The 27,650-nt window shown below is 43.4% G+C and overlaps 1 protein-coding gene across 4 annotated transcripts in view; it reads left to right on the forward strand.

Moving 5' to 3' along the window:
- The first annotated feature begins 1,284 nt into the window (after nt 1–1,284).
- Nucleotides 1,285–27,650, forward strand: part of SMURF1 (SMAD specific E3 ubiquitin protein ligase 1) — a 45,604-nt gene continuing 19,238 nt past the window's right edge. For 3 of the 4 annotated variants that reach the window (XM_051632060.1, XM_051632061.1, XM_051632064.1), the window contains exon 1: nt 1,285–1,468. In XM_051632060.1, coding sequence (XP_051488020.1) covers nt 1,414–1,468 — 55 coding nt within the window. In that variant the 5' untranslated portion in view covers nt 1,285–1,413. The remainder of the gene's footprint in view (nt 1,469–27,650) is intronic. The other variant, XM_051632063.1, reaches the window with a different exon arrangement.

The following is a 27,650-nucleotide window of genomic DNA, read 5'->3' on the forward strand; positions in this document are numbered from 1 at the left end:
CACAGCAGCTGGAAATGGTCAGATTTCACCAGGTAAAATGAATCTGAGGCAGGTGCTTCCTCAGTGTAAATGGAGATGCAGACTGGAGCTGAGGCCCATGTGGCCACTTGGGCTCTGGCCTGTGGTCCAGCATGGAGCACCCCACATGGCTCTTCCCATGGGGCAGGGCTGTCCCTTAGGGATGCTGCTGCTTGCTGATGCTCTGCTGACTTAAAGCAGACTAGAATGAGAGGGCAGAGCTAGCTGACTTTTCCCCCCCCCTTCTTTCCTGCGTGTGCCGGAGCTGAGCCTGATGTTGGGCAGAGCCCTGGGACCAAAGCTGCTCCCTTCCACCCTTACATCCTTAAGCTGCACGAAAGTGTTCCTGGGGCCCTGGAGCAAGCTGGATCACCAGGATGAGCAGGGACACCTCCCACCAGCCCAGGCTGCACAAGCCTCATCCAACCTCCAGGGCGTGAGCATCAACAACCTCCCGGGGCAACCCCTTCCAGCACCTCACTGCCCTCGCGGTGAAGACTTTCTTCCTATTTTCTAACCTAAATCTGTCCTTTTCCAGTTTAAAACCGTTGCCCCTTGTTCTGTAACTGCTCTCTCTGGTGAAGTCTCTCCCCGTCTTCCCTGTAGCCCCTTCAGGCTCTGGAACGTGCTACAAGGTCTCCCTGGAGAGCTCTCCAGGCTGCAGAGCCGCAGCTCCCGCAGCTCCCCCCGGGCTGGCGCCCCTGCCCGGCTCCTCATCCCCCCCTCGGAGCCGCCCCCCCGAGCACAGCCCCTCCTGCCGGGCCACACCGGGCTTCGCGGCTCCGCTCTGCGAACTTGGAGCCGCCCACTCCTCCCGGGGGGCTGGGGTGGAACCTTCCTTGCCCCTTCCTTTCCCTTAGACACGAGGAGGGAATTCCGTGCTGTGAGGCTGGGGAGACCCTGGCGCAGGCTGCCCAGGGAAGCTGTGGCTGCCCCGTCCCTGGCAGCGCTGCAGGGCGGGCTGGACGGGGCTGGGAGCAGCCCGGGCTGGCGGGAGGGCCGGGCCGGGCCGGGCCGGGCCGGGTCGCAGCCCCTCCCAGCGCCGCCCCGGGCACGGAGCCGCCGCGGGCTCCTCCGCCCGCCAGGGGGCGCCTTTCCATCCCCCCCCCCCCCCCAGCCTGCCCGCTCTGCGCATGCGCTTCTCCCACCCTCCGACCTTCCCATCATGGCGGGCCCGGCGCGGCCGCTCCGCCCTGCGCGCTGACGTCACGTCCCGGGGCGGGGCCAGCGGCGCTCCGGGCCGGGCGGGCGCGGCGGGGCTGGCGGCGGCGGGAGGGGCCGGGCGGCGGGGCCCGGGCGGCGCGGAGGCAGCGGCACCGGCAGCGGGGCCCGCATGGCGGGGCGGCGTGGGGCCGCCGGCTGATCTCGGCGCTGTTGTTGCTGCTTCTCGGCGAGATGTCGAATCCCGGGACGCGCCGGAACGGTTCCAGCATCAAGATCCGCCTCACAGGTAACGGGGCGGCGGCGGCGGCGGCGTTTTGGGTTCCCTCCGCTTCAGGGCCCGGCTTTCCCTCCCCTCGGGCCGCCCGGCGCTGTGAGGGCGGGCAGGCCGGGCCCGGGGCGGGGGGCGGCGGGACGGAGGCCGCGGCGGCGGCGACCGAGCTCCGGTCGGCGCCGAACTTTTATCCGCCCTTTTTTGTTGTTGGCTTGTGTTTGTTGGTTTTTGTGTGGGATTTTTTTTTTTGTAGCCCCGCTTCCACCTCCGTGGCTCTCGGTTCTGGCTGACTCGGGTGTTCAGCCTGCCCGGCCCCCCGGGGACCCCCCCGGCTGCTTCAGCCCCCTCAGGCTGGCACGGACTGGGGTGGGTGTGCGGCTTTGGGGTGGGGGTGCCCCTCCTTCCCCGTCTCCTTTCAGCAGGCCAGGACACCCTGCCCCTTCCTGGGGTCCCTTCTGCATCTTCTGCCGTCGGGGAGCCTTGTGTCCCCCCCTTCCAGGGAGCCAGAGCACCCTCCTCCTTCCTTGGATCTCTTGTGCATCTCCCCTGTGGAGTCGGGGGTGTCTATGTGACACCCCCCCTGCAAGCCAGGACACCCTGCCCCTTCCTGGGGTCTCTTCTGCCTCTTGCCCAGGAGCATTTCCAGGGCCACCTTCCCCACAGACTGAATTTCATCATTTGCTTCACTTCAGTTAATAAACCCCCCCACAGCCTCCCATGTGCTGAGGAGGAGAACCCGGTTGCTACTGAGAAAACGTGCATGTAGTTGGTTTTAGCTCCTTTTTTTTTTTAGTGTGGCTTTTTTTTTTTTTCCCTGCTTCCAAGCAACTTGCTCTCACTTGGCAAATCGCTCACCCAACTCCTGAAGTTCCTTCCCCACCAAGACAGTGTGTGTTGTGCCTCCTTATGAGCCCTTTGCCAGGGTGCACGTATGGATAAGCCAACTTGTGTTGCACCCTGAAAGAGCTGGATTAAGGCCTCTGGAAGCTGCCGAGACTGCTTCTTTAGTGGGAGGAGAGACAGTTCCTGCTTCTCTAGACTGCTGTGTGAATTATTAATGAATAAGGCCCAATCCAGCCTTTCAAAGGCAACAGGTGGGTGGTTGGGGATCTGTTGGGCTGGAGGAGGCACGATGCTGCTCCGAGTCACTGGCATTGATCTTTAGAGAGCTGTTTGAGTGCATGAAACATTGTCAAATAATGAGAAAACAGCACTACTTAAACTTCAGTTACAGGTTAACTTGCTTCTGGCGTAGAACACAATCAGAAGCAACTCTTAAAAAAAAAAAAAATAAAATAAGTCCTGGTGTTGTTCTAATCCTTTTTTTGATTCTGCACTGCTTGTGCTTTAGAAGACCAAAGTTTGTGAGGATAATGTAAATCTGAAAATCCTTTTCTTGGACGTGAGAAGGCTGAAAATATTTTCAGAGTGTATGGATGGTGTTTGATCTGAAATTAGTTTTGTGGAGATGTGTACTAAATGTCAGCTCAGTCATTAATGTGGCTTATTTTTATGCAAGTCAGTCAATAAAATTGTTGTGAGCTAAGTAACTTAGGCAGTTGCCATAGCCCTTCTTCTGAGCTGGAGGATAACATTTGAATAATAGACAGAAGCTGTTGGGTTTCATTTTAAAGGATGAATTCTGCAGCAAAATGCTTTTTTGCTTTTAGCATATACTCATCTTCTAGCTGAGAACATTGTCTGGAAGACACAGAAGTTTCAGTTTATTGAGCAACCTGGTGGATTATTTTTTTTTTTTCCCACTCTTTTTATTAACTATATTGAAGAAATCTCCTGCTTGCTCAAACACATCTTATGTTTTTACAAGCAGGGAACCTGGGTGGTGTGACAAAAAAATTACTGTATTTAATAAAAATGAAATTGCTTTGGGAGAGGTTTAGCTTCAGCATGGTTGGGCAATGCTGTGTTCTTGGCTTTGCAGGAGACCAACGTGCTGACTTACCTGTTTCACAGAGCTGGAGCGAGCGTGGCTTTTGTTTTCTCATCTGTTTTGCTGTTAGCAGATTTGAGCAGATTTAAATCAAGACAGAGGACCTCTTCTGTTATGATTTAGTGCCTGCATTGTGTTTCCTGTGATTAGAAACAGTTTATGCTTTGCACTGCTGAAAATAGCTGTGTAAACACCACTTAGGCTGAAGGTGCCTGTGAGCATTTCTTTGTAAATGGGAAGCGAATGGTGGTAGAATCTTTCATGCTTGTTTAAAGACACATTTATAGGAAAGGTATTTGCATCATTGGGATTATTTATGTGAATATATCTAAAAGTTCTGGGTCTTCTGATGATTATCAGAAATGGTCTTCCAGCTGATACAGTGGTGTCCGTCTTACCCCTGATACAAATAATCATGAAATAACATACCTTGTTTAGAAATATATTAAAAAACCAGCATCAGCAAGCGTGTTGGATGGCAGGTTAAACTGACTGTGTCCTTATGGATCAGATGTGTCAATCCCATCGTAGCTCAGTTCCTCCCAAAGCTGTTCCTCTTATTTCTGTTGGCACCTTCATCGCTGCTGGTGATGTAGGAGCCAGAGATATTATGGCCTTGTCTCTTGGTGCTTGGAGCAGTTCTAGGCAGAGCAGGGTACAACTTAGTGTTGGGTCCCTGGTGTCTTTGTATCCGTTTGGTCATCGGGGAAGTGCAACCCTGGAATTATCAAACCGGGGATGGAAATAATGAAGTGATACTCTGAGCGCGTGTGGTCGAAAAGTCTGCCCGAGTTCTGCTGGGTCAGGGAGGAACATGATCCACAGGCCAGAGAACCTTCATGGAGCATGTCTCCCTCTTTTCACTGATGTGCTTCTCTGAAACCTTTGCTTGCTGCTGCAGTTGCTGCTCCCTGGGGAAGTTCTGAAGGGTTCATCATCTCCAAGGCTTACACATGTCTTGCTCATACTGTCCTGCCTCCCAGAATTACTCGTGAAAACTGCAGTCTCATTGTTCTGGGTATCAGAGACATTCCTGTCCCAGGTAGCTTGCAGGGCAAAGGTTGCAGATGGAATTGGAAAAACTACGAAGAAGTGGACTGAACATGTAACTTTTCTACAAAAAAAAGACCCTGCAGGGTGTGTTCTGGCTTCTTCAGTATTGGATTTTACAACAGTGTCTCAGCTGAGGTGTTTAAAGCTGGCTGGCTTCTGGTGCCGTTGTGGAACTGAGAAAAGATTGGGAAGGAAGAAGCATCAGTTTAAACGTTATGGATCACTTCATAGATAGAGCAGGAAGGCGGGAGACCTGGTGTATAGGAGCAGATGGCCTTGTTGAGGGCTGATGACAAAACCAGTCTCTCTAACAGAAAAGCTGGAGTTGGTATAATAGGAGAATACAAATTATGGTCTCCAAGCATTTCACTTAGCAAGGCTCAGAGTGCTCTAGAGTGGAAAAATGGGCTTCTCCTTGTCTGAGCTGGCCTGGGAGGTGTTGGGCTGCTGGGGGTTGGTGCAGTTTTGGAGAGAGGGTAGAGGTGGGAACCCTCTCAGGTGTGAGGGGGGGGGAACCTGCAGTATCAGAGGTATTAAGGATGAGTGAGGAAGATGATGAGGAACAAGGCAGATTCTGTGAGGTGAGTGAGTCAGAGGGGATTTGTAGATGACAAGTTTGATTCCTGTGGGAAAGGTGGTGGTGCTTGCCAGTAGCAAAGAAAGGGAAAGAGCTGATGCAGACGAGTGTCCTGAACTCCACTTTCAGTTCACTGTTGTCAGCACCATTTAGGGAAGTCCTGTCTACAAAACCTGAGCAGTTCCTAGCTGGTAAATGGGTGGCTTCATGTCTTTTTGCAGATAAGCATTTGTAATTTAAGGAACACATGAAAGAATACAGCGACTTCAAGTAGAAAATGAAACATTACATGTCTTTAAAAGCAGTGTTCACATAGGATTGTTACAAAGGCACAGAAGAAAATGTGTCACAACCATCAGGGTGTTTTGTCTCCCTTTCATGGCTGGTGTATTGATCAATGCAGCAAAGTTAACTAGCCGATCAATAGCAGCACTGATATTGGTGACCTGGCCAGTTTTGTGTCCCCTGTTCAGAAACAATGGCTATCTCTGTAGGGATCTCTGTATCAGACAGTGTAAACACTTCACAGACTGTCTGTAGTTTTCTGTGTGCTACAGGCTAAAAACCGGTGCAAGAAGGCAGAAGCAGCTCAGCCCAGCCTGCCTTGGCATTTGGAATTCCATATTGAGCCAGCTTCGTGCCACGGGGAAACACAGTGGGAAGCAGCAGTTTTAGCAGCTCCCAAATTTATTTTATGTGGTAATCTGGGAGTATGTTGAAATCTATGTCTCGTTACTTTCTCATGGTGAGGATTTTCTCTGCTCCATGTCCCCTGGGAGCAGCTGCCTGGCTGTGGTTGGCGCTGGGCTGGACCTCCGGCCGAGCCTCGCCCGCATGTTCCCTGTGCCAGGCTGAGCACGGTGCTTCGTCCTCTGAGGCACTTGGATAGGGATGGCAAAGAGGCTTTGGGGCATATAACTTTGGGGACCTTAAAAAAATAAATTAATGAATCTTGCTGTCATGAGGGGAAGTGGAGAGAGCAGGCTTTGCAGCCAGCCAGCTGGCATCTTTGGGCTGCTGGAGTGGGAATCCAAAGAGGAGCCTTTTCCTCTGGGCAGGCTATGGGAAGTGAGTCTCCCTTTTTTGTTTCTCCCACTAAGGCAAAGCTGTGCCAGCACCATTGTCCTGCTGGAAGTAAATTAAATCTCCTAAAAGAGTTTGTTTGAATATCCCCTTCAGGAAGGGAAAGTAGGAACAATAACTACTTTATTCCTAACTTGAAACTTTCTTTTCTCAAATTGAATGTATTCATACAAAAACATGCAGTTTGGGATGTGGTTGTGCAGTTACTTAATGATTGATTTAATTTTTGTTTATTCCATACAACCCACCAGCCTAAGAAGAGTTTTCTCATCTGTATCCTTGAAGCTCTTCATGACATTTCTAAAATTTTGCGATGTCATTTCTCTTTGAGGTGCAAAATGGAGCATCAGTTCTGGGGCAATATAAGCAGTGTTTCCAATTTCTCAGTGAGGAAGTTGATTTTTGCTCCATGACTGTGTGTGTGCCAGGTAACTGACCCTCCCTGGCAGCACCTGGAGAGATTGCTGAAGCTGCTGCTGTAAACAGAGACCAGCCAGACCCCTTGGTTATTCCTGTGGCTGGTTGGAGGTGTGGTGAGGCACAGAATAAAGAAGTACTGCATGGAAATTCCATCTCTGTGCGTTTTGAAGGTTTCCCTGGATCGCTGCCTGACTTGAAGCAAGTCCAGTTGACACGCTTAAGGCTGGATTAATCTGGTTAGATTACTTGCTGCTATTTATGGTTCCAGAGTTAACTACTCACTCGGCTGCCTTGTTGGCTTGGGTGGTGTTGGTTGAGGTGGCATGATGGGGCAGAGTGGTTTGGAAAAGACAACGTTCAGTTGTTTGCTGTAGTGTACTGGGGAAGTTTAGGGATGTAAAGAGCACAGCAACTCATTTAGGACTTGAGTGAGAAGCATATTTAAAAAAAAAAAAGGCTGGAAGAGACAGTTCCATCTGCCATCTTTGTCCCTCAGTTAGGAATTTAATAATTTTTTGCTATCTTTTTCTATTTTGATTCTTCTGAAAATGGTCAAAAATATTACTGCGAAAAGGACCACATTCTGGAATATCACTGGAAGCTTTTACCTCTATTAGTGTTTGATATTTTTTCATGGAAACTGGTGCTGATTTATTCTCCCAGAGCAAAACAAGCTTGTATTACCCTGTGGCTGAAAATGGTTTGTCTTTTCCTTCAGCAGCAGTTGCAGGGGGCAAAGGAGTCAGTGAGATCTTGAGTCTCAAGATACTTGTTGACAACCACAGTGTTGTTTTTCCTGTTGTGAATCTGTTTGGGTTTTGGGATGTATGTTTGTGTCAAGGTCTTCAATGCTGTTGCCAGTGTCTCCTCCTCTGTTGACAGTGAGGACAGCACTAGAGTTGATTGACCTCCAGGGTTTTACCTTGATACCATCTCACCTTCTCTAGCGTGCATGTTGGAAAGCCTGGAGTTAAGCATGCAGGTAGTCAACATCCAGCACTCGTGTTGTGGCTGGTAGTGAGGAAGCTGCACTGCTTTCAGATTGTGATGTTTCAGGGGCTTACAAGTGAGTTCCTGCAGATACTGCTGCAATAACTGCAATATGTCCTTGCTAGCCTTCTGACCCTCATTGCCAAAAATTTGTCACCCACCATGAGGCAACAGGAGAAAAACTGTGCTCATGCTTCAGCTGCTTCAGTGAAAATTCAGCTTCTCCATGTAAGTCTTGCTCAAGAATTTAAACTGGAGAATTTAAGTCAAGAACTCATCTAACTCAAGAATTTAAGATGCTGGACTTCAAAAAGCTGAAGCATGAGCATGTGTTGCCTTCTGTTGGGTGTTGATTTTGGGAGAGAAAAACAGGAGGGAGAGTAGTGATTTCTTAAACCATGCACCAACCTTTGCTAGAGCTTGTTTATTAATGTATATCAGTTTACACAAGATTTATTCAATGATTAATATAAGAAGAAACATGCATGTGTGTTTGCTAAAGGAAGGTCAGTAGGTCCATAACAGGTTAAGGTGCTGGGTGTCTTTAAACTTTGATTCCCATGTCTTTGAAGGGAAATTCAGTAATTTCTGAGAGGGGATCCCTGGGGATATTTTTCTCTGTCTTCCGTCTCTCTTTCTTTGTAAGAGTCTTAAAATGCAATGGGAGAACATAGCAAAAATGTTGAAAGTTTTTCTTTCAAATATTCTCTTATGAACTGGCAGCTACTTTGGGAATATTGGAGGGTGTAGGAGCTGGATGATAAGGCTGGTGATACTGTAGTTGAATTGGCAGAATGAGCATGCATGCTGTTTTAGAAAGAATCTCTCCACAGGACTGTAATAGCTTGATGCCTTCCTCTTCAGTAAGTCGTTTTTGTCAAGTTAAAGGCCAAAATTCAAACTGGCTTGTTGTCAAGGACACTAAGCATAGCAGGCAAAAAAATCCCCAAGGCTACCCAATTCACAGCATAGATAGATAGAGCTGGCAGAGCATGGCTTGCTCTGCTTCCCCTCCCCCAGGAAAAAAATCCCCTTCTCTGGGTGGTTTGTTGTGTGTGGGGTTTTTTTGTTTTGTTTTTTTGAGGATACGGTCACTATTCTGCATACTAATACAATTTAACAGAAAGTATTTAAATGGAAGGTTTGTTTATCTGTTTGTGGGTAAAACAATCCATTATTGTTTGGGAGTAATGCAAAAATAATGCACAATCCCCCCAGTGAGTGCGTGGTGCTGCAGGCTGCTCTGCCCTTCCAGCTGTGCTCACCTCTGCCGCAGCTGGAGGGAACAGTCATCACGTCCCGGTGAGCACCGGCCCTTCACGGTGGCTGTTGGTTGATGAAGCAGCTCAAATGGGTTAAGCTCACAGTCCAGAATCATGCTGTTATTACCTTAAGAAATGATGGCAGATCCTGCGGAATTAGGTGTTTGTAATAGTTGCTGGTTTACACTTTGGTTCCTGATTCTCTGGTAAGAACACACAGCAGCCCCTTTAGGAATAAAGGGCACTGTTCAACCACACCATTAACTTCAAGTATTATTGACCACGAGAACATTCCAGGAATATTATGTGTCCCTGAATGTCCTCACTAATGTGCAGTTTTAGCTGTGAGTGGTAGATGTTTCTTTCCCAGCTGATTATGAAGAAGCCCTGTTGTAGAGAATAAAATTTACTTCTTTCTTCCATAGATAACCTGGTATTATCTTTCTCTTGCAGTAGTTTTTGCTTTTCCTGGTAACCAGTATTAGGCAAATAAGTATTTTTGATAGGATGCAATCTTTTTTCCTCAAGTTGATGAGGTCTTTCTAGATATGTTTTATTATTTGGAGTAAAATAGCGTTTTTCCATGAGTGAATTAGGAGGAGCACTGTTTGCTTTGACCATTTTATATGTTTGCAATTTTGTCTTCTGTAAAAATCTGCCTATTTCTTCTAACAGTTTAACTAAAATAAAATTAATACGTCCTTATCAATTTCAAGTTTCCATCTCTTGTTTGCTTCACAGAATGGCAGGTGAAATTTGCACGTGTTAAAACCTGTTCATCTAATTAATTTCCTTAGTTTCCTGGATGTTACATTAAAAGCTTTCCTTTGTATTTTTCTCCTTAAAGGTTAAAAACCCATCGAGGGTGGTTGCCCTTTTATTCATTTTGAATTCAAGGCAGCTGCTCACATCAGTCTGAACTCTCTATCTTTTTTTTTTTTTTCTCGTGGTCCCGACTTCTCTTCCTCACACCCAGCGTGGTCTGTGTTGCATCCCCAGAGCAAACCGGACGTTGCAGCAGAAATTCACCCCCTGTGGTCAGTGTTTTTACATCTACGGGGTGTATGACCCAAAAAGAGTCTTTAAAAGGAAACATCTTTTGAAATGCATGTGCTCCATTTTACTGAAGAGCAAAGGCAAAAAAAAAAAAAAAAAAAGCCCCGACTGCGTATGAAAATTAACTGAGTGTGTCTTGTGCTGTTGCTTTAACATCTTTTTATTTTTGGCTCCACGAGTGCAGAATTTAGAAAAGCAAGGAGTTTCAATTTGATCCAGACTTGCAGGGCTTGATACACTTCCAGGGGAAGCCTTGTTCTCTCTCCTTGCAGCTGATGTGTTTTGTGGTTTTTCACATGTGCAGACGTTTTTATAAGCATGTGGGAACTTCAGTTTAAGCTCAGAATTAAAATACAGAGGTGGCGTTTTACAAGTAGAAGTCTAATTAGTGAACACCTTGTTGTTGAAAAAAGCTTCTTTAGTGTGAATGGGAAAAGAATCCGTTAGATTTTGTAAACGCAGGGTTTGGAAATGAGTAGGTGATGGAGGCTAAAGATCTGATGTAAGCCTTTGAAAGAGAAATTGGGTGAATTGTCTGGGCTCTTGAAATGGTATTTATGGCAGTGTTATATGACAGCAGAGATTCCAAGCTGTATCTCCTTCTTAAAAATGTTTGCAGACAGGTATCTGTCAGCCTAAGTACTACAATGGGCACATTCATATTTCATGTGTCTGTAAATATCCTGCTAAACAACAGATCAGAGAGAACAGAAATGTCTCAGTGAAAAAAATAAATGCCTGAAGTGTTGGGGCTTTTGGAATGCGCAGAGAACTTCTGGGTATCTAATTTGTCTTAGATGAAGTGTTTCTATGCTGTGATCTGCTGATGCATTGAACCCACTCCTGAAATTTGTTTTTAACCAGAGTGAAAACACTCCTGTTGAGGTTCCCCTTTCACAGATGAGTGGTGAGATAAGGCTGAAAGGCGTAAGAGAAGTTGGGGAGCTGGTCGGTGCCAGCAAGTGGCACAACTGTTTGAAACATGGTGTGGTCCATCAGCCCACGGATGTGCTGGAGTCAGAGATGGCTCCAAACTGTGAACGTACCATGTAGTGGATTTGTTCAACTTGGTAGTTGTATGATGTATCCACACTCGGGTTTAAAGCTCTGCCCCTGCACCTTTTCTCAGAAATCCTATAATTCATTAAACAATCCAACATTACATTTACTACTGTAAAAGCTCAGTCTGTAGGAATAAATGTCTGGCTCTCTGTAAGACTGACTTCTGCATATTGGGCAACAATTAACTAAAATGTAGTATGCTACACCTACAGCTAATATGCCGTAATAGGAACTCCTACATCTCCAACCTAACTGATTCTGTTCCTTCTTCCCAAGATTTTTAGGGAATTAAATGTTAATGGCCATTTCTTTGAGACGTATTAATTAGATGTCTCTGCAGCATGATAAACGAGCACATGAGAGGCTGGTCAGACACCAGCGTGTGCAGCCCCTAGATCTGCTTAGGGTAATGGTATCAGTTCCAATAATTGCACTAGTGGTGCTTTTACATGGTCTAGCAGGAGACTTAGGCAAACAAAAGAAACATGTAAATGGGCACTTCTCTGTGTTGTGTTCTTTAGTTTAAAATTAAATACCTTCTTGGAGTTATAAGGTCTGTCTGGTAACAGGATAAATAACACTTCAGTATAATCCAACAGCTTGGCTTGGAGTTGCAGTCACAGTGATTTTCTTTTTTTTGTTCAATCACAGAAGTAATTTGACTTGTCTACAAATAATGTTTTGATAAACTTCAATAGAAATTAGCAAACCAACCATCAAATGGGATTTATAAAAAGTTGCTTGGGAAAATGTGTTGTAAGTAGTCTGCAATTCAAGGCATTTCCTTCGCAGGATGCTTATCAAGTCCCCATGTGCTACTTCCAGATTGAGCTGAAGCATAGATGAGAACTATTTTTGATAGAAGGGAGGGGAGAGGGAAGAAAATAAATCCCAGTTGGAAAGTAGTACCAGTTTTTATTCTTTTATCGTTACCTTGGGATGTAAATCCTATGAGTGTGTGGGGTGAAAACAGACTTTGGAACACCAGAAGTAATCAGATTAATCTGTGGTGATTGAGATGATGGTGGTGGTGTAAAGGTGATTGAAGTAGTCATTGTAGAGTGAAGAGTAAATATACTAGGAGCCTTTGGATAAACTGATTTCTCTTTGATGTACTGTATGCCAAGTAAAGACAAAATGTCCTGCTTGTTTCTGCCATGTTTCTTCATCAGGCTGTGTCAGGTGCAGCAGTGGTCAGTTTTAAGGATGGTCAATGCTTCCAGATTACCATATAGAGCTCTTTTTTGTGTGTGTTTTGTTTTAATGACAGCAGCAACCAAAGCCTCATGCAGGAGGTCCCAGTCATGGCTGCCAGCCTCCCTCTGGGTGGTGGAATTAAGATGTTGCAAGACCAAGGGAAAAAGGATCCAGCAAATATTTTTGCAGGGATTTCTTCTAGATCGGAAAGCTGGTATTAATTGGTTTTCTAGGCTTTTGGTGGTTTCACAACTTGGCAGCAAAACCTGACACACAAGCTGTCTACAGATTTTGGGAGACCTTGCTGCCTTAGTTGACCCTTAGGCTGATAGATAAACTTATGGGACAAGCTTAATCTTCTTTCAAGACTAAAGAATACCCAGGCTGAGAAAGGAATCATACCTATTCTCTAATTTTTGAGTCAAATTTATGTTATGCATACTGGTTCTCCAAGACTCAATGGAGATTAGTAGTTTGGTAGGATGAATCCCCCCCTCCCATGGTCTGCTGGAGCTGCTGGAGGGGGCATGGAGGAGAGTGTGGTCCCCGACCCAGCCGTGTGGACAGGAGATATGGAGCAGCAACCTAGGAGAGTGGAAGACGAGCTCTGAGGTGGGAAGAGGCAGGACATCTATGTCTTAACTCCACCACACACATATTAGCTTAATCAAGCTTCATGAATTAAACTCCTAATTGCACAACTGAACTGATGGTGCTTTTTTTTTTTTCCTGCTTAGTACTCAACAGCAGTCTCTGAGGGAAACATCCAGATGACTTTATCATGCACCTGTAATAACGCTCCCTGTATGTTTGTTTGACTTGAGGGTTTTGCTTTGCTTTTTAACCAGGGTGCAATTGTGCCTTAATTCCTTAGACAAAGATTCATCTGTGTCCTGCCAGCCTGTCGCTTGCAGCATCAGCCATGCATCAACCTCCTCCTGGCATTTTTTAATTAAAAGAACAGCACTATCACTTCAAATTAGTGCCACACAGCTTATTTCAGTAAGAAGAGAAATGGTGTTTAAAGGTTTCTCTCTTATGAAAATTGTTTATTAAATGTTGCTCTCTTTTGGTTCTGTCTAGTAATTTGTCATTCAGTGCTTGGACTCGATCAGATCCCAAGATGTACAAGTCCTGTTAGTGATATGAATGCAAATAAAAGGCTTGCATTTGATAGCTCTACTGTTTGATAAATAGGAATCACCTTCTTAAAAACAAACCAATAGACATATTATTTGATGGTTCCCACAAAGCAAGTGCTAGCCTGGTTTCAAGTGTATTCCCTGTTTTGAGAAGATAGTGGAAAAATAAGTATTTCTGGGAGCTTCTGTGTCACGAACTGTGAAGAGCTGGTTTTTGTAATCCTGTTCAGGAAAATTGCTAGGCCTCCGTTATACTAAATTACTGTGAGAGCAAGGAATACATCCAGTGAGAGCGAGCCCTGGTGAGAATCTTCCTCATGCAGCATTTCATTTTAGCTGCAATATTAGCACTGTTAACCATCCGTGCAAAATGTAACGTATTGAATCAATTTAAAATGGAAAGCCAGCGTTTTAGGCTTTGACTGAACCAGCTGTCCTCCTGTGCTATTGGTTTTTAGGTGTAAAACTCTGGACTTTGGATGTGTTAATATAATAGTTTGATAAAGAACTTCTTGTTTAGGAGAACTTTATATTTTTTGCTGCAGCCAAGTGTTGTCACTTGCATAAAATCCTGTGTCTGAATGTGAAACATGGTAATGTCGTGTAGGAAGAGGCATGATGTCTTTTCAGGCTCCAGTTTATGTTGCACCTTTGAGCGATCTCAGAGCAGTGGTGGCATTATCATTTATTGATGTAATGGACACTGACATTTTGTATAAGGAAAACAGCAAACACTGCTGTTGCAGGCAAGGTGATGAAGGTATAATGGTGAGAAAATTGGAACCAAACATCCTGGTTGGAATGACGCACTAAAACATTTTCATTAAGATCCCAGTTGTTGTGGCTGAAGATTCACTTGGGCTTCAAAAGGGGATTTCCTTTATTGACAAGTTTGCAAGTTGTTCTTAAAAAAGAATGCTGAGGTGGAAGTTTGCTATTAAGCAACTGTAGAGAAACTGACTTTGCAATGAAAGCATTTATTTTGTTAATACATAAAAAATAATAATCTATGCTAGAATGCTACATGCACCCTGTATCTGTTTTCCTTCTAAACTCTGTTTTTGTTTTGCTCTCTGAAGCCAGTCTGGAACTACAACGTTCTTAACAACTTTTGGCTGGAGATTTAGTCAAGGATGTTTTTCATCCTTCTTTCAAGAAAATGGTTCCATCCTTTCTTGAAGTTGCTCCAAAGGAAATTTCTTTACGTAGCTGGTTCAGTGGCAGTGAGAGAAGTCACTGCTCATGGTCCAAAGGCTCTTGTTGTTGTCATGTCCTGCCATGCTCGATCTGAAAACAAATTGAAATATTTAACGTAGCTCAATGGTGCAAGGTAAGGGCTGGAGTTACTGTATCCATGGAGTTAGTTCTGCTTGAGCTCCCTCAACTCACGAGTTGATTGTTAGCAGATTAACATGGATAAATGTTTTATGGGCACAAAGGAAAGGGACTGTGTCAGTGTCGATAGGCAGCAGACCCCTCTCCCCACCTCCTGACTCAGTCGAAGGGCGTTTGCTGTTACGGATTGGTTTTTCTTGCTCAACCATAGGTTGGCTCTGACCAGTCTGTTTGTTTTGTTGTTCATCCCTGGTGACTGTCAGTAGCACCGGGCTGAATAAACAGAGACTATTGATCAAATTTGAAGTCATTAACTTGGCAATTTAAATAGATGCTGTCCTATACAATTAGAACAAGGGAGTAACACATAGGCTGATACGGCTTTATTCTGAATAAAAGCCCTCTTTTCATGAAATCTTGTTTGGTGCTATTCAGCTCTCAGTGTTGTGCCTCCTGTGGGTCACACAAGAATTAGATTTTTTGTTTAAAGTACCTAAAGTGAAGAGGATGGCTTTGCTTGTGCAAGAGAGTGATGACACTGATATAACGTGGATCTGCTGAGCTTTGCTACTAATTGAAAATCTTTATTTGGAAGCAGGGGGTTCTAACATGAGGTTGCTGGTTAACTGCATCCTGCTAGAGCATGTTTTGGGGAGCAAAACCACTCTGGATTGCCCTACATCTCCAAGCCAGCAGCATTGCTTCCCACTCTGGAGCAGCAGTGGTGTTTGATTGTCCATCTTGCTGCTGCTCAGCCGAGAGAAACACATGCCTGTTAGAGCTGGGTGTTTATACTCAAACACAACGGGTGATTAATTATTTCTGAAAGAAGACATTTCCTTTTAATGACCCTTGTCATGCCCCGTGCCTGTTAGCCTTCTGAGTCACTTTAACCTTCTGGCTGGAGTGTGGCCTTAAGGCGCACGGAGGGTTTGCTGGATGAATTCTGGACTCCTCAAAGATCCGTTACAGATGCCTGGTGGTGTGAAGGCACCGGGAAGGAGCAGCAATAATCTCATCACTAGATGTGCAGCGTGTGCCTGCAGCCAGCCCACTGCCCCTGAGTCACAGCCCTGCCAGTCCATGGAGAGCGCGCGGATTCAGCAGGAGGATGCACACACATTGACCCACATTTCCTCGGGCAGAGCAGCAGTCACGTGCATCCCATTGCTTGGAAATCAGATGAGAACTGATGTAACTTGGTTCGTCCAGCTGTTTGCATGGCCCCAGCCAAAGTGCTCTTAGGGATTTACCATTTGTGTGACTAATAGGTGATTAGGTGGATTGCAGGGACTGTGTACGTGCTTCCTGTAGGCAAGACTTGGGGTTTAACAGTGGCGGCGACAAAGAAGTCTCTTCTGCATCGTTCTCTTGTTGTAGCTTTTACATAGGACTGGCTATTAAATCAGACTTTTTTTTTCCTCTACATAAAAGCTTTCGTGCTCATTCCTAGGAAAGTTTGTTACACAGAGATGCTTTTCCTGCAACAGGTGGACAAATGTGCTATAGAAGAAAATAGTGATTCTGAGCAGGGGTTAAAAGGAAGAACAAATGTAGGTGAATGAAAGATAAAAAATTTGGCTTCCAAAAGCTATAAATATCTCTGTAATTGCAGCCTTTTTTTGGAACAAGCCTCGTTTCCATCCTATTCTCTTTTCCCCTCTCCCACAGCTTCCTTATTCCTGCACACAGACGTGCATTCCCCTCCCCTCCCCTTCTTCTTGGGTGCCACCCCTGTCGCCTCCCGCTCCCCCCGCGAGTCCACCAGTGCTGGCACCAGGCCCAGGCTAATAAGCCGAGACGGGTTCATGGACTGGCAGGTATCCAGCCTCCCTGCTCACCTTTTAGCATCTGTGCCCTTCACACACACAGTCTTGCCTTTGGTGCTGCCTGTGCTTTTTCATTTGTAAACAAGGAGGCTTTAAGCTGAGCTCTCTGAGCAAATAAACCAAAACAAAAAAAACTGCATCAAGGAAGAGGAGAGCAATTTGTAGCGTCTTGGGCGGATGTCGGAAAGGGATTATACCAGGCTGAACAATCATCAAACTCCTGATGATTTTAGAGTTGAAAATTTCCAGGAATTAAAAACAAATCCCTGAACCAGTTGATACACTTCATTCAAAATCAGAAGCGATGCCAAGGATTTAATTTGCTGCACACCATTTTTCTTTTCTCTTCCTGAATTTAAACTTTGCCCCTTTATTTTAGCTTTTGTACTGGAAATTACCAAAGTAATTTTTCCATTTTTGTAGCTAACCACGGAATCAGTCTCAATTTATTTATTTATTTTTAATTTTACCTGAGCAGTCAAGGTGTAGTATTCCCAGTTTTTTTGCTTGTGCCTCTTGATTCATTTGGAACCTGATGGATAGAATTTAAATATTAAATAGTGATCAAGACAAAAATAGCTGTGTGGCTGTATTCTGCCCAGTGTCAGCACCCAGAGTTGCTCTAACAGGTTGGTGGTTAGTGTCCCTGTAGAATGCTGGTCTGGTGGTGGCTACCACAAAGACCATCCTCCTCCATGCTGATCGTGGGGTGGCTGTGCCCATACCAACAACCAAGTTCAGCTCAGCCTGGATGAACAGACTTGGAAAAAATCCTGGATGGTGCTTTACATGAAACCCTGCTCGGTTCTCAGCGTACAGCGTCAGTTGTGGGTGATGAATAAAACTGCCTTTCTCCTTACTACGGATTTGATACCTTTTGAACAGCTCTGGCTTTTTTGTGGTAATAGCTTTATTTGACTGTGTATTTTTACAACAAATGCAGTCTTCCCAGTTCAGTAATCTATAGTCTGTTCTGTATTGACAGCAGCTGAAACTCAGCAAAAGAAAGAGGTTAACGAAGCAACACAGGTACAAGAGCTGGTAATGGGATAATCATCAAGAAGAAAAGTCCGTAGAATGTTTTAATTCCATCTAGCGTGGGCAAATCCTACACTCTTCCCCACAAGACACTACAAACATTTATACCTCAGTCCCAAGATCCAAGTTAGGATCAAAATTTCATTTATTATAGGCTGTTAGGCTATGCCACTTCTTTCCAGCACCAGCTCGATCTTGATGATCCGTATGTTTGTTATCCTCAGGTTGAAAACGACAGCCTGGGGAGCTATGAGAAGAAAGAAGTACTTCTGAATGAATTCCAGCTGGTGCAATTTTTGGCTGTCCGTTTGCTAAGTAACCTAGAACAAACTGAACTCCTTGCTTCAGGCTTTTGTGCAGTTAACTCTTCACTGAGTATTGACTTTCACTGCCTTTAAACCTGAGGTCGCTTTCGGTCCGTTCCATCTCATCTGGTTGTTATCATGCTTACTGCCAAACAAACAACAGATTTGTGAATAAGGGAGGCAAAAGCTCTAAGAACATGAAAAAGTTTCATTGACAGTAAGGCCCATGGCTTTGAAAAGCTTTATATGGCACAACTTGGGGCTTTTTATGTTTCTATCCAAGCACGCCAAGAAGCGCTCAGCATACCTCCGTCAAAATACAGGCATGGAAAATGACTAGATGCACTAGAAATGAGGGAAAGTTTGTAAGTCATTAGTTAACTTTAAAGCAATTATATGGTCCTGATGCCTTGCTTGAAAGAAAGAATGCTCTTCATTTACGTGCAAAAAAATTTGGGGTATTGGCTGTGCCTCTTGAAAAGTCATCCAGTACCTGTTGGAATTTGTTCTGGTAGCAGTTCCTGAAGTTGTTAGTAGTGCTAGAAGAGCTGCTTGGTGAGTGTTATTCCTTGCAGTAGATTCCTAGCAACTGCTTGTTATAAAATTTTCTAGTTATTAAAGAAATGTAAAATGAGTCTGAGTTTTACTAAAACAGCTTAAACCCAATGCACTATTTTTCTGGAGGTTTGTTCTTTTTAAAACCTAATATTCTAGAGGCTAAATTGCTTTTCCTGTGGGATTTCTGAATTGGAGATTCTTCACTCATGTTTCAGAATGAGTGAAGAAACCATGGATTCCTGAATATTGTGACCATGATAGTCATCAGTATTACATACATTTAACTGCAACTTTTAAAAGTTACTCTGGCAAAATTTGTTGTTTCTTATTTTCAATGCTTTTAAAGATTTTATTTTTTTATTTTGTTGGCAGTTGATTTCAACATCAGCAGCACCCGAGGTCACCTAAGCAATTCTCTTGCCAGCTTCCTGTTCTTGTTTCCCAGTGCAGCTTTAGTTCAGCACTGAGTTGAGCAGTCCTGCTTTGACCAGAGCCAAACCTGTAGATGTAGTTTTAAGGCAATGTTCCATGTGGATTGTTTAACTAAAACTCTTGTACTGATACATTCAAACCCTCATGGGATGAACTAATAGTTTACATAGTTTACAACTTACACATAGCACCATTCATTTTTTAAATAACAATGTTCTTACTTTTAAGCAATCTACTTAGTACTTGATGAAAACCAGACATTAATTTTGTACTGTTTATTAAAATACCCCCACTGGAAACTTTTGTCCCTATAAAGTTGATTTTTGTCCCTTATTTAATTGCAGTGAGATATCAAAGAAGCTTAAATACTGGTTCTGTCTGGAAAACCGAATCTCAGTTCTTAAATTGAGATTGAGAATGTGTTCAATTGCATTTGTTTTTCCTCCTTTACAATAGTGTTTAACATCCAGATTGCTTTGTCAAAGTATTGACACTACCTGTACGTGAAGGGCTGTAAATACCAGCCACTCTTTGGAGATGCAAAACATATGTTTTAGGTTTTAAATGGTAATCTGCTTCATTTTAGTTTGGAATTTTGAAACCTTTTACTGTCAGACAGAAGTTCAGTGTTTCTGTTGAAATGTTGCTTGGCTATATCTAGTCAAACTTTGCCAAGGTTTCTGCTTTCACAGGTTTCACATGTTTTGCAGTGGAAGGTCAGACTTTCTGCAAATAGGTAGATATTTTGAGGCAAGAAAATGTGGATATGAAGAGATCTGGAGATAATACTGTGTTAGAAAGTACAAAAGTTGTGTGTTGTGTTCCTATCATTTAAAAAATGTTTTGCTCCATGGACAGGAACCCAAGGCTGGGTCTGTTTTAATTGCTCTGGTTGCTTGGGCTTTCTGCTCATTCTAGGTGTATGGTAAGCATCTGCAAATGTGTTGCTTCTGGTTTTGGTCTCTTGTTCTGTACTTTTTCCCCCTTTATAAAGCAGCAGAGAGTAGTTGTGCAGGTTTTCTGCCCAGACTTTAGGAAATGAATGTCTTGTAAAAGCTCTAAGTCCATTAATTGGCTGGTGTTTTGTAGGGGGAAAAACACTGCTGTTAACAGAGAAATGTACTTGTAACCTGAGTCTCTCAAACTGGTTATAAAACATAGAGTTGTAGTAGTGATGTGGGTAGCCCCACAGAGAATATCTGAGAAGAAGGGGAATCTAAATTTCTGTGCTTTATAGTGAACATAATATTTATTGGAAAAGCCTTTTTTATGTACTGAATTAGTAAGGAAATGATCAGCTGCACAGGAGAGTACCTTTAAGCTTCTTTTTTGGTAATGAAAAGGTGTTTTAACACTTTCTACACTTAACTTATGAAAGTGGAGATCAGAGGCATGTTAAATTAAACACACCTAAATTAAATGCTGACTGAGCTACAGAGGAGCTCACGCTCTCCGTTACAGGAGTGTCAGCTAGTTAATATGTAATTTCTGCATAAGTAACATCCAGAGTGTTCAGAGGGCTTTTTTTGGTTTGTTTTTCCCCCCCCTATATTTAATTAGTAATTCACTGTTACTCATCTAGCATTTTCCAGAGAAACAAATCTATGTCTCTGAAGATTTGGAGAGTATTTCTGAAAAGGACTTTTTGTTCACTGCAAGCATGGGAGCAGGGCTGGGTTGGAGCTTAGTCCCCAGCTCTGCCTAGGCCCTGCTATGAGCACTGTTAGGTTGAATATATGGTCCTGTTAGCTACTGACATTTGTAGATATTTTAAAAAGGTGCTTTGAAAACTCCCAAGTGTTAAAAGTGCAAAATATTTTTGGCCATCTCTGTAAAATTCAGCTTGGAATCTGAGTTATGAGTGCATGTGGGTGGAGGAACGTGTTTTTCATGCTTTAGGAATTTTTTTCCAGATGCTTTCGCAGTGCTTGGGTAACTATAAAAGCCAAGTATCAAGACTTCAGCATTTATTTATTACTTAGTTTTAATGAAATTTAAGAAACTCAAGCCACATCATTCTGTGGCATGTGTTTAACTTTATTATGGCACAGTGCACGTTGGTGGCTCCTTCAAAATGGGAGCACAAGTATTTGGAGGCTGTGCAGATAAGCCCATCTTGATAGACACTACTTGCTTGAAAGCATGAATTATTCCATGCAAGCGTGTGTGGTTGGTGATACAAGAGATGTGAGGGAAGAAATCCAGAACTGTTGATCCCAGTCAATACAACTGGCACAATGAAGTGTGGAGTAAATGTAAAATGCCATTTTGTATTTCCAGTAGGAATTTTGTCATTGAAATAGTTTTGTTTAGCTGTCAGCTAGGAGACTCTGTTTGCTCTGAGAATGGGATGTTGTTCTGTGTGGTTTTAACAGAAACTTTAAGTTCCTTCCAGATATTTCTGTTCTATGATGCTGTATGCAGAAGCTGGCAATAAAGCTGAAGCCTGAGCCTGAATGTTGTTTTCAGAGAGTTGGGGACCATTTGTGGACATTCTTACCAATGGAAGAACTTGACTGAATTTGGGAAATGTCTCTCTATGAAATTATTATTCCACTTGGTTGTGGTTCTGGCAGATATATTGGAGGACTGATTTTTTTTAAAACCGTATAGTGGATATAAATGACTTTATTATGTTAATGTTTTCTCTGGTCAGACTGTAATTGATGGGGTGTTTTTTGACAATGGCTGTAAACTGGAGACAGTAATAGCTGGCTTAGCTCTTGAATTCCAGTTCTCTAAGAAGGTGGTTGTACTTTGAATGTGTGGGGAGACAATCCACAAAGAAAAGGTATGAGGATGTGAGGGATGACACTGCTTCAAGGGCATCTTCCTGATGACAAAGGAGGCTTCACCAGGCACAGTCTCTGGCTGTGTTTCTTACAGCTTAGAGCCACTGTACAGCCAAGAATGATGGTTACCTGAAGGTGGTGAAGCAGCAGTTTTTGAAAGGTTTGCCCTAAATAAAAAAAAAAAGACCCTGGAATTTGCCCTGTGGTACACAAGGCAAAGAGAATCCATGGGCAGCTTCTGCTTTTGGAGCTGAGGGAATGTCTGTAAGACTCAAGTTGTTGGGGCTGCTTGGCTTTCATGTCTGTCTAGGAAATAAGAGTGTGTAGAGAGCATGAGAGTGTTCTGTCCCTGGATTAGAGGAAGGCATAGCAAAGTCATAAGAAAACTGATGTAATTTGGGAGGTAGCCTTTATGTCAGGCATTTGTTATGGGTGAGCAGAGGGGGTGAGAAGTTAGTGTGAGGGATAATTTGATATGTTTATTTCCACCTCTCTTATTTGTGTGCCTTTCTCTCAATTTTTACATTGTTTCTTTCAGCTTCCTATTGATCTCCCTTTTTTTTTTTTTTAATCCCTGCAAAGTTCTTTGATTAATTCTATAGCTCTCGTTGTTTCTCCAAATTTTAGACTTTAATGAGTTCATTCTTAAACTTGCTTTACTGGTCTTGTGTTGTATGCAGTCTCAGTTAACTGGGAATTTAATATGAGTCTTATTCTTCCAATAGCCCTATGCTGGTTTTTAGTTTGGCTTTTTTTTTTTGGGTTTTCAAAAATTATTTGTGTTATTGAGGGCTAATTCAGCCCTTGTTGGTGTATCTGTGTCTGTGAAGACTTACTGCTGGTCAGTGCCCAGAAGGATTTTTCAGTTGGAGTAATTCTTCAGAATCCTGAAGATGAAACTCTTCTGTTTTGTCAACTTGGTTTTGTTTGCCCTGCAAGGACTGACTCTGTTTGTGACGGGTTTCTGCTTAGGTAGGATGGAATTTTGATTCCTGGCTAAGTAGATACTTTAATGACATGCTAATGGACTAATAAAAATGGCTTTTTCTGGGTGTGTGGTTTTTTGAAGATCTCTTCAAAGTTGTCTAGTGTTTGCAACTGGCTGCACGAAGCCAAGTTCCAACCCACGAGGAAAGCATGCCTTGAAAAGAGGCTTTGATTTTTACTGCAGCCTACACAAAAGGGCCACAAAAAGGCTTCATGTATCAAATCTAGCAACTCTTTGAGAATTGAGGGTTTTTTTAATGAAGCAGTGCTTTAATCTGGCAGTCAAGGTCTGTTTTAGCATGAGTTCAGGCAGAGTCTTCCAACATCAGGGTGTGATGTATGACTAGTCTGCGGGGTCTCAGAGTTTTCTGGTTGGCTTATACAAGTCTCGTTAGCACCATGATGCTAAGATCATGAGTGAAGGCCATTCAGTGTACATCTCTATATAAAATGAGTTCTGTACAGCTAATTGGTGTATTTGGTAAATGTAACAGAAGCCTTCAGTTTTGTTCTCTTTTCCTGCATGCTGGGTGCTGCTGTGGTTCACATTCAGTTACTGAGAAGTTAAAAGCAGTCCATGGATTTGTGCACTTCAGCCTCAAGCAGACAAAGACCAAAAGTATTCCTAAAGCAAACAAAAAAAAGGACTAGAATAGAAACCTTGGCCTTTGTGGTGACAATTGAAACTCCAATTTGTGAATCAAGTGGTGTATTTCAGTACAGTGATGTGGCTAGCTGTAAAGAAACTACATTTTTACACACTTGGTGCCTTCAGCCATCTTTCCTTTCCTGTTAAATCCCTTCTTGTGTACCCTACAAATATAATTTATTGTCACCCTTAAAACAAAACACTTAAAGCTTCACAGGTTGCCTAGTAGTAGAAATCAAAGCAGACATTTATCTGCAGTGAAGGCTCATGTGCAGGCACTAGGAGCAGTAAGTAGAGTCACACTCAAAGGCTGTTCAGAAGGGGTGGCTTGTGGTATTCCGAGTATTTTCCACAAAATATGCTGAACCGTTTGGACGAGACGTGATTTCACATAACAGACTGGGCGAAGATTTTAATTGTGGGCAACGGTGCTTTGGGGCATTAGAGCAGCATGTGGTAAATAGCTGATGTTTGCTTTTTGCTTTTTTGAGGCCTTTTTACACTTCAGGCACACCATTTTTGCCATGCAGCCGCCTGAACACTGTTATTCAGAATGACTGAATTTATACTGTGGAAACCAGCCTGTAGGGCTGCATGCACAGGGGGCTGTCCTGCTGTTGTACAGTAGAGCTGGAGCAACCTACCGCCAACTCAGGTTACCATCTTCACAAGTCCAAAGCTTTGAAGCCTTGGTAGAGATGTTTCCGTGACTTGGATGCATTAGATTTGACCTGCTTTGCAGACTTTTTTATTTTTCAGTGGTATGCACTAACTCTAGCTTCATTTTATGTCAAGATCTTTATTCCTCTCTCCTCCAAAACCTCATTGTTCTTTGCTTCTTGCTTATATCTCAAAACAAATCAACAAATCTGTGATACTTTTAATGATTATGCTGCATATCTCTATGATTAAAGATGGTCTACACAGAAGTAAATATTAAGTAAAGTCCTTTCTACGTCATCAGCCTGCTGGTCTGTGTTTATCTTCTGTCAGAAAATAAAACAAATGTATCCTGGAATCTTGCTGCCTGTTTGTACAAGCACAAATGATTAACCTGGAGTATCAAAGGGAAGGCCAAAGCTGGCCAAAAGTTGGATTTGCTAGCATCTGACCTTCCCCCTTTCCTAAGGAAGATGTGGACATACTGCTGGTTTGTCTTCAAAATTAACTTGAGTGCTAAATTGAAGGCTGTCGGTCGCTCAGATCCTGTCCACACGTAAAAGGCCTTAATTGGAGCAAGGAGACCTACCTTTAACTCACAAAGTGTGAATGAATGCAGTCCCAGGTGCACATCTGCCTCCTGTTTTGCATTGTACAGGCTGGCACCTATGGAATATTTTAATCACTTAGCTTTTTCTCTTTTTTTTTTTCCCTCTCCCCTTGTCCCCCCCACCCCCCGGGTCCCAAAACACAACTACCTGGTTTTCGCACTGTGCGGCTGAAAACACTTGTAGCATCTTAGCACTGTGCAGCTGAAAATGGTTGCAGCATCTTGGCACCCTGCTGTGGGATGGGGCTTGTTGTGTGTGAGCAAACCTGGTATTGGTGCAGACACAGGCAACGTGAGGTGTTTCCTGCAGACCCGCCGCCGTCCTCGGAGCGCTGGCCGTTCAGGAGGAGGAATTTGATTTTTGTAGCTTGGGTCTGGGGTGTCTGAAATGGTTCCTCAGCCAGGCTGCCCTTCCTCTGCCTCCTTTCTGAAAATGCTGGTCTTGCTGGAGAGAGAGGTGTCTCAGGTGATGAGGCAGCAGCTTTCTGATGCAATTCTCGGCTGGGTTGTTCAGACCTTGGTGCCACTCTGTGCTTCCCTTACTACACCCTTCTCTAGCTTGTTCCTACGGCTCCTCCTGAACCCACAGCAGATGATTCATTTCTGCTTTGGAAGCAGGGTGGACAACCAGGGGCTGGCAGAGGAACCACTCGACTGGCTCAAATTACATCTGCATGGAAGACATCCCCAGGGTGAATACTGACTTTGTGCAAGGCTCGTCCTTTCTTCACCTCCTGCCAAATACGCTTTCACACTAGTACTTTACCCAGCTGGCTAATTTGGCCTTTGAAATTATCTCAATAATGTCAGGTACTTGAAAAAACATTCCCATCCCTTTATAAATATTATAATCTAGATGTAAAGACATTGTTTCAGTGTTGTTTGGGATCTGTTGTATTAAAAAAAACCCCCAACAGGTCTTCAGTGCTGTGCAGCAATCCAGAGCGGAGTGTAAACAAATACTGTGTCAAGCTGTAACAAGTCGGTTGACTTTGAGAAGGCAGAATGTAAATGCCCAAGTCAGGAGAATTAGTACCTTTTGTAACATTGCAACAAATGCAGGGAGCTTGCCCCTGCTGCCAAGCCCTAAACCTTCTGTGTTTAAAACGAACGAATACTGAAAAGAAAAAGCACTTTGGAAAGCTGGAAATGAGGCCAAGATGAGGTTTGTTCAGAGCTCAGGTGCCTGGTTTGCAGATAAGCATCCATCCCATTCTCCTACACCCGCTGCTGATGCAGGGATAAAATTAATAACTTTATAAGCCTTTATAGCTAAATCTGCCCGAGTTCCTGGGGTTTGGACTTGAAGAATCCAGACCCTGCTGGCAGTCTTGTTGAAGTCCTATCAGAGGCAACATATTTAAGGAGGACATCTGGCATGTACCCAGCTTTGCAGAGCAGGGAGGGGCTGTCTGCTCACCCCTGGCATCATTTCACATCCAAGTCTCCCGTTGCTGACCTTTGTCACCTGTTTCTTTACTGGAATTTAGAAATCTATGGCTTTTAAGTGATAGGGCACTCAAAAATATTTTTTTGCTCTAGTGGGTTTAATATGCAAATAGTGGATCAGAGCCAATGGTCCATCTCGGGCAGCCGGGTTCTAGAGATTGCTTCATAAAGATTTATTTCAGCTATTAGCTGTTGTGCAAATATTTTTCTTACAAGAAAGAGTAATGATTTTTGCAACCTAAAATTGAGGGTTTCACAGGCTGCAACTGGAAAATTGGCAGCCGTGCTTGTCTACAGTAGATTGAAAGCCTATGGCAGAGGCAAGAGAGTTAAGTGAAAAGAAGGTAATTCTTCTATAATAGCTTTGGAAACTCATGCTGCTAGTTAGTTCTAGAAAGCATACCTGAAATATAGAATAAAGGTAATCATTATCTAGCCAGACTATATGAAGGTAGTTACAGATGGCATACTTTTCCAACTCAATAATGTGTTCTTAAAATTGGGGATGTGGAAGTGAAATGAGTGATCTGATTTTAAAATCTTTTTTTTTTGAAGACAAGCCCCACCACTCACAGGAGCTTTAAAATTCCTTTTGGCTAGTACTAGAACATACAAGTTCTGATTTTACCTGTACTTTATTCCCGTTTTTTTTCTGGTGTTTTTGACTCTGAAGCACTCACAACAGGAAGGGGAAATTAAAGGTTGCTCTGTGGTGCTTGCATAGACCAGCAGACGGTGATTCTGTAATCCTGTTTTGTTTCAAATTGAATTGCTATAGTCCTGCAGACTTCTCTGGTTTTGGACAGTTTTTAAAAAAAAAAAAAAAAAAAAAAAAAAAGATAATAGAAGAGGAACTTTCTCTGGTTGTGCAGTTTGCCAGTACAAGTAATTTTTAATCCATTCTAGAAATAGTTTCCTGGTGTAGCTGCTTTAATTATTACCAAGACGGAGGATTTGTGTATTTTTTTTTTTTACCATGAATATCTGGGTTAAATAGTGGAATTCTTTGGTCTGTTTGCTTGACATGAGAAGTGGGGCAGTTTTTATTCTGCTAGCTGTGTTAGGTGGGGGACTTTGCTTTCAAGTTCTAGTGGAAATGTAAACATATTTATTTATTTATTCCCATCGTTTTGATACCAAGTCTTCACTTTCCCCAACATAGAGTTAAGGTGTGTAAATGCCCTGAACTGACTGTAAGTGAGGAGCAAGGTGAGACAGGGGTCTGTACTAGGGGAAATTGCCATTTCAGTATTTTCTGAGCATTTATTCTCATGCTGAAAGATCTGAACTTGGTGGAAAAGAGACTATATTAAAAATAGTTAGTTCTTTTATAGTTATCTTCCTCTCTTGGATCTGACTTATAGATAAGTTAGAACTTTAATATTTTTATCTTTGGCTCTGTAGTTATTTTTCCTGGCATGTTTTAAGAGTGTAATGGATACTGAAAAACTCGGGCTGCTGAGGTCGTACTGAGCAGTCCTTCTTGAAAAGTAAAATTAGGCTCAGAGCTGGTAATAGAGCTGGTAGAAATGGAGATTGATGCGAGTTTCCTGATCTAATTTTTGCTTAAACTACTGTGCTGTTTAGTAGAGAGGGAAAATGATGTCTCATTTGTGGCCCTTTCAAAGGAAAACTTATTGATGCAATATTTTTTCATGATGATTTTTTCTGCTGAGTGAGGTCCTGCCATATTTACCACAAAACCTTTTTGCATTTGCAAGCTGCTTACGCTGTTACAGCTTCCCTCTCCTGATTTGATT

Source organism: Apus apus, chromosome 14 (assembly GCF_020740795.1).
Source record: "Apus apus isolate bApuApu2 chromosome 14, bApuApu2.pri.cur, whole genome shotgun sequence".
Lineage (NCBI taxonomy): Eukaryota > Metazoa > Chordata > Aves > Apodiformes > Apodidae > Apus > Apus apus.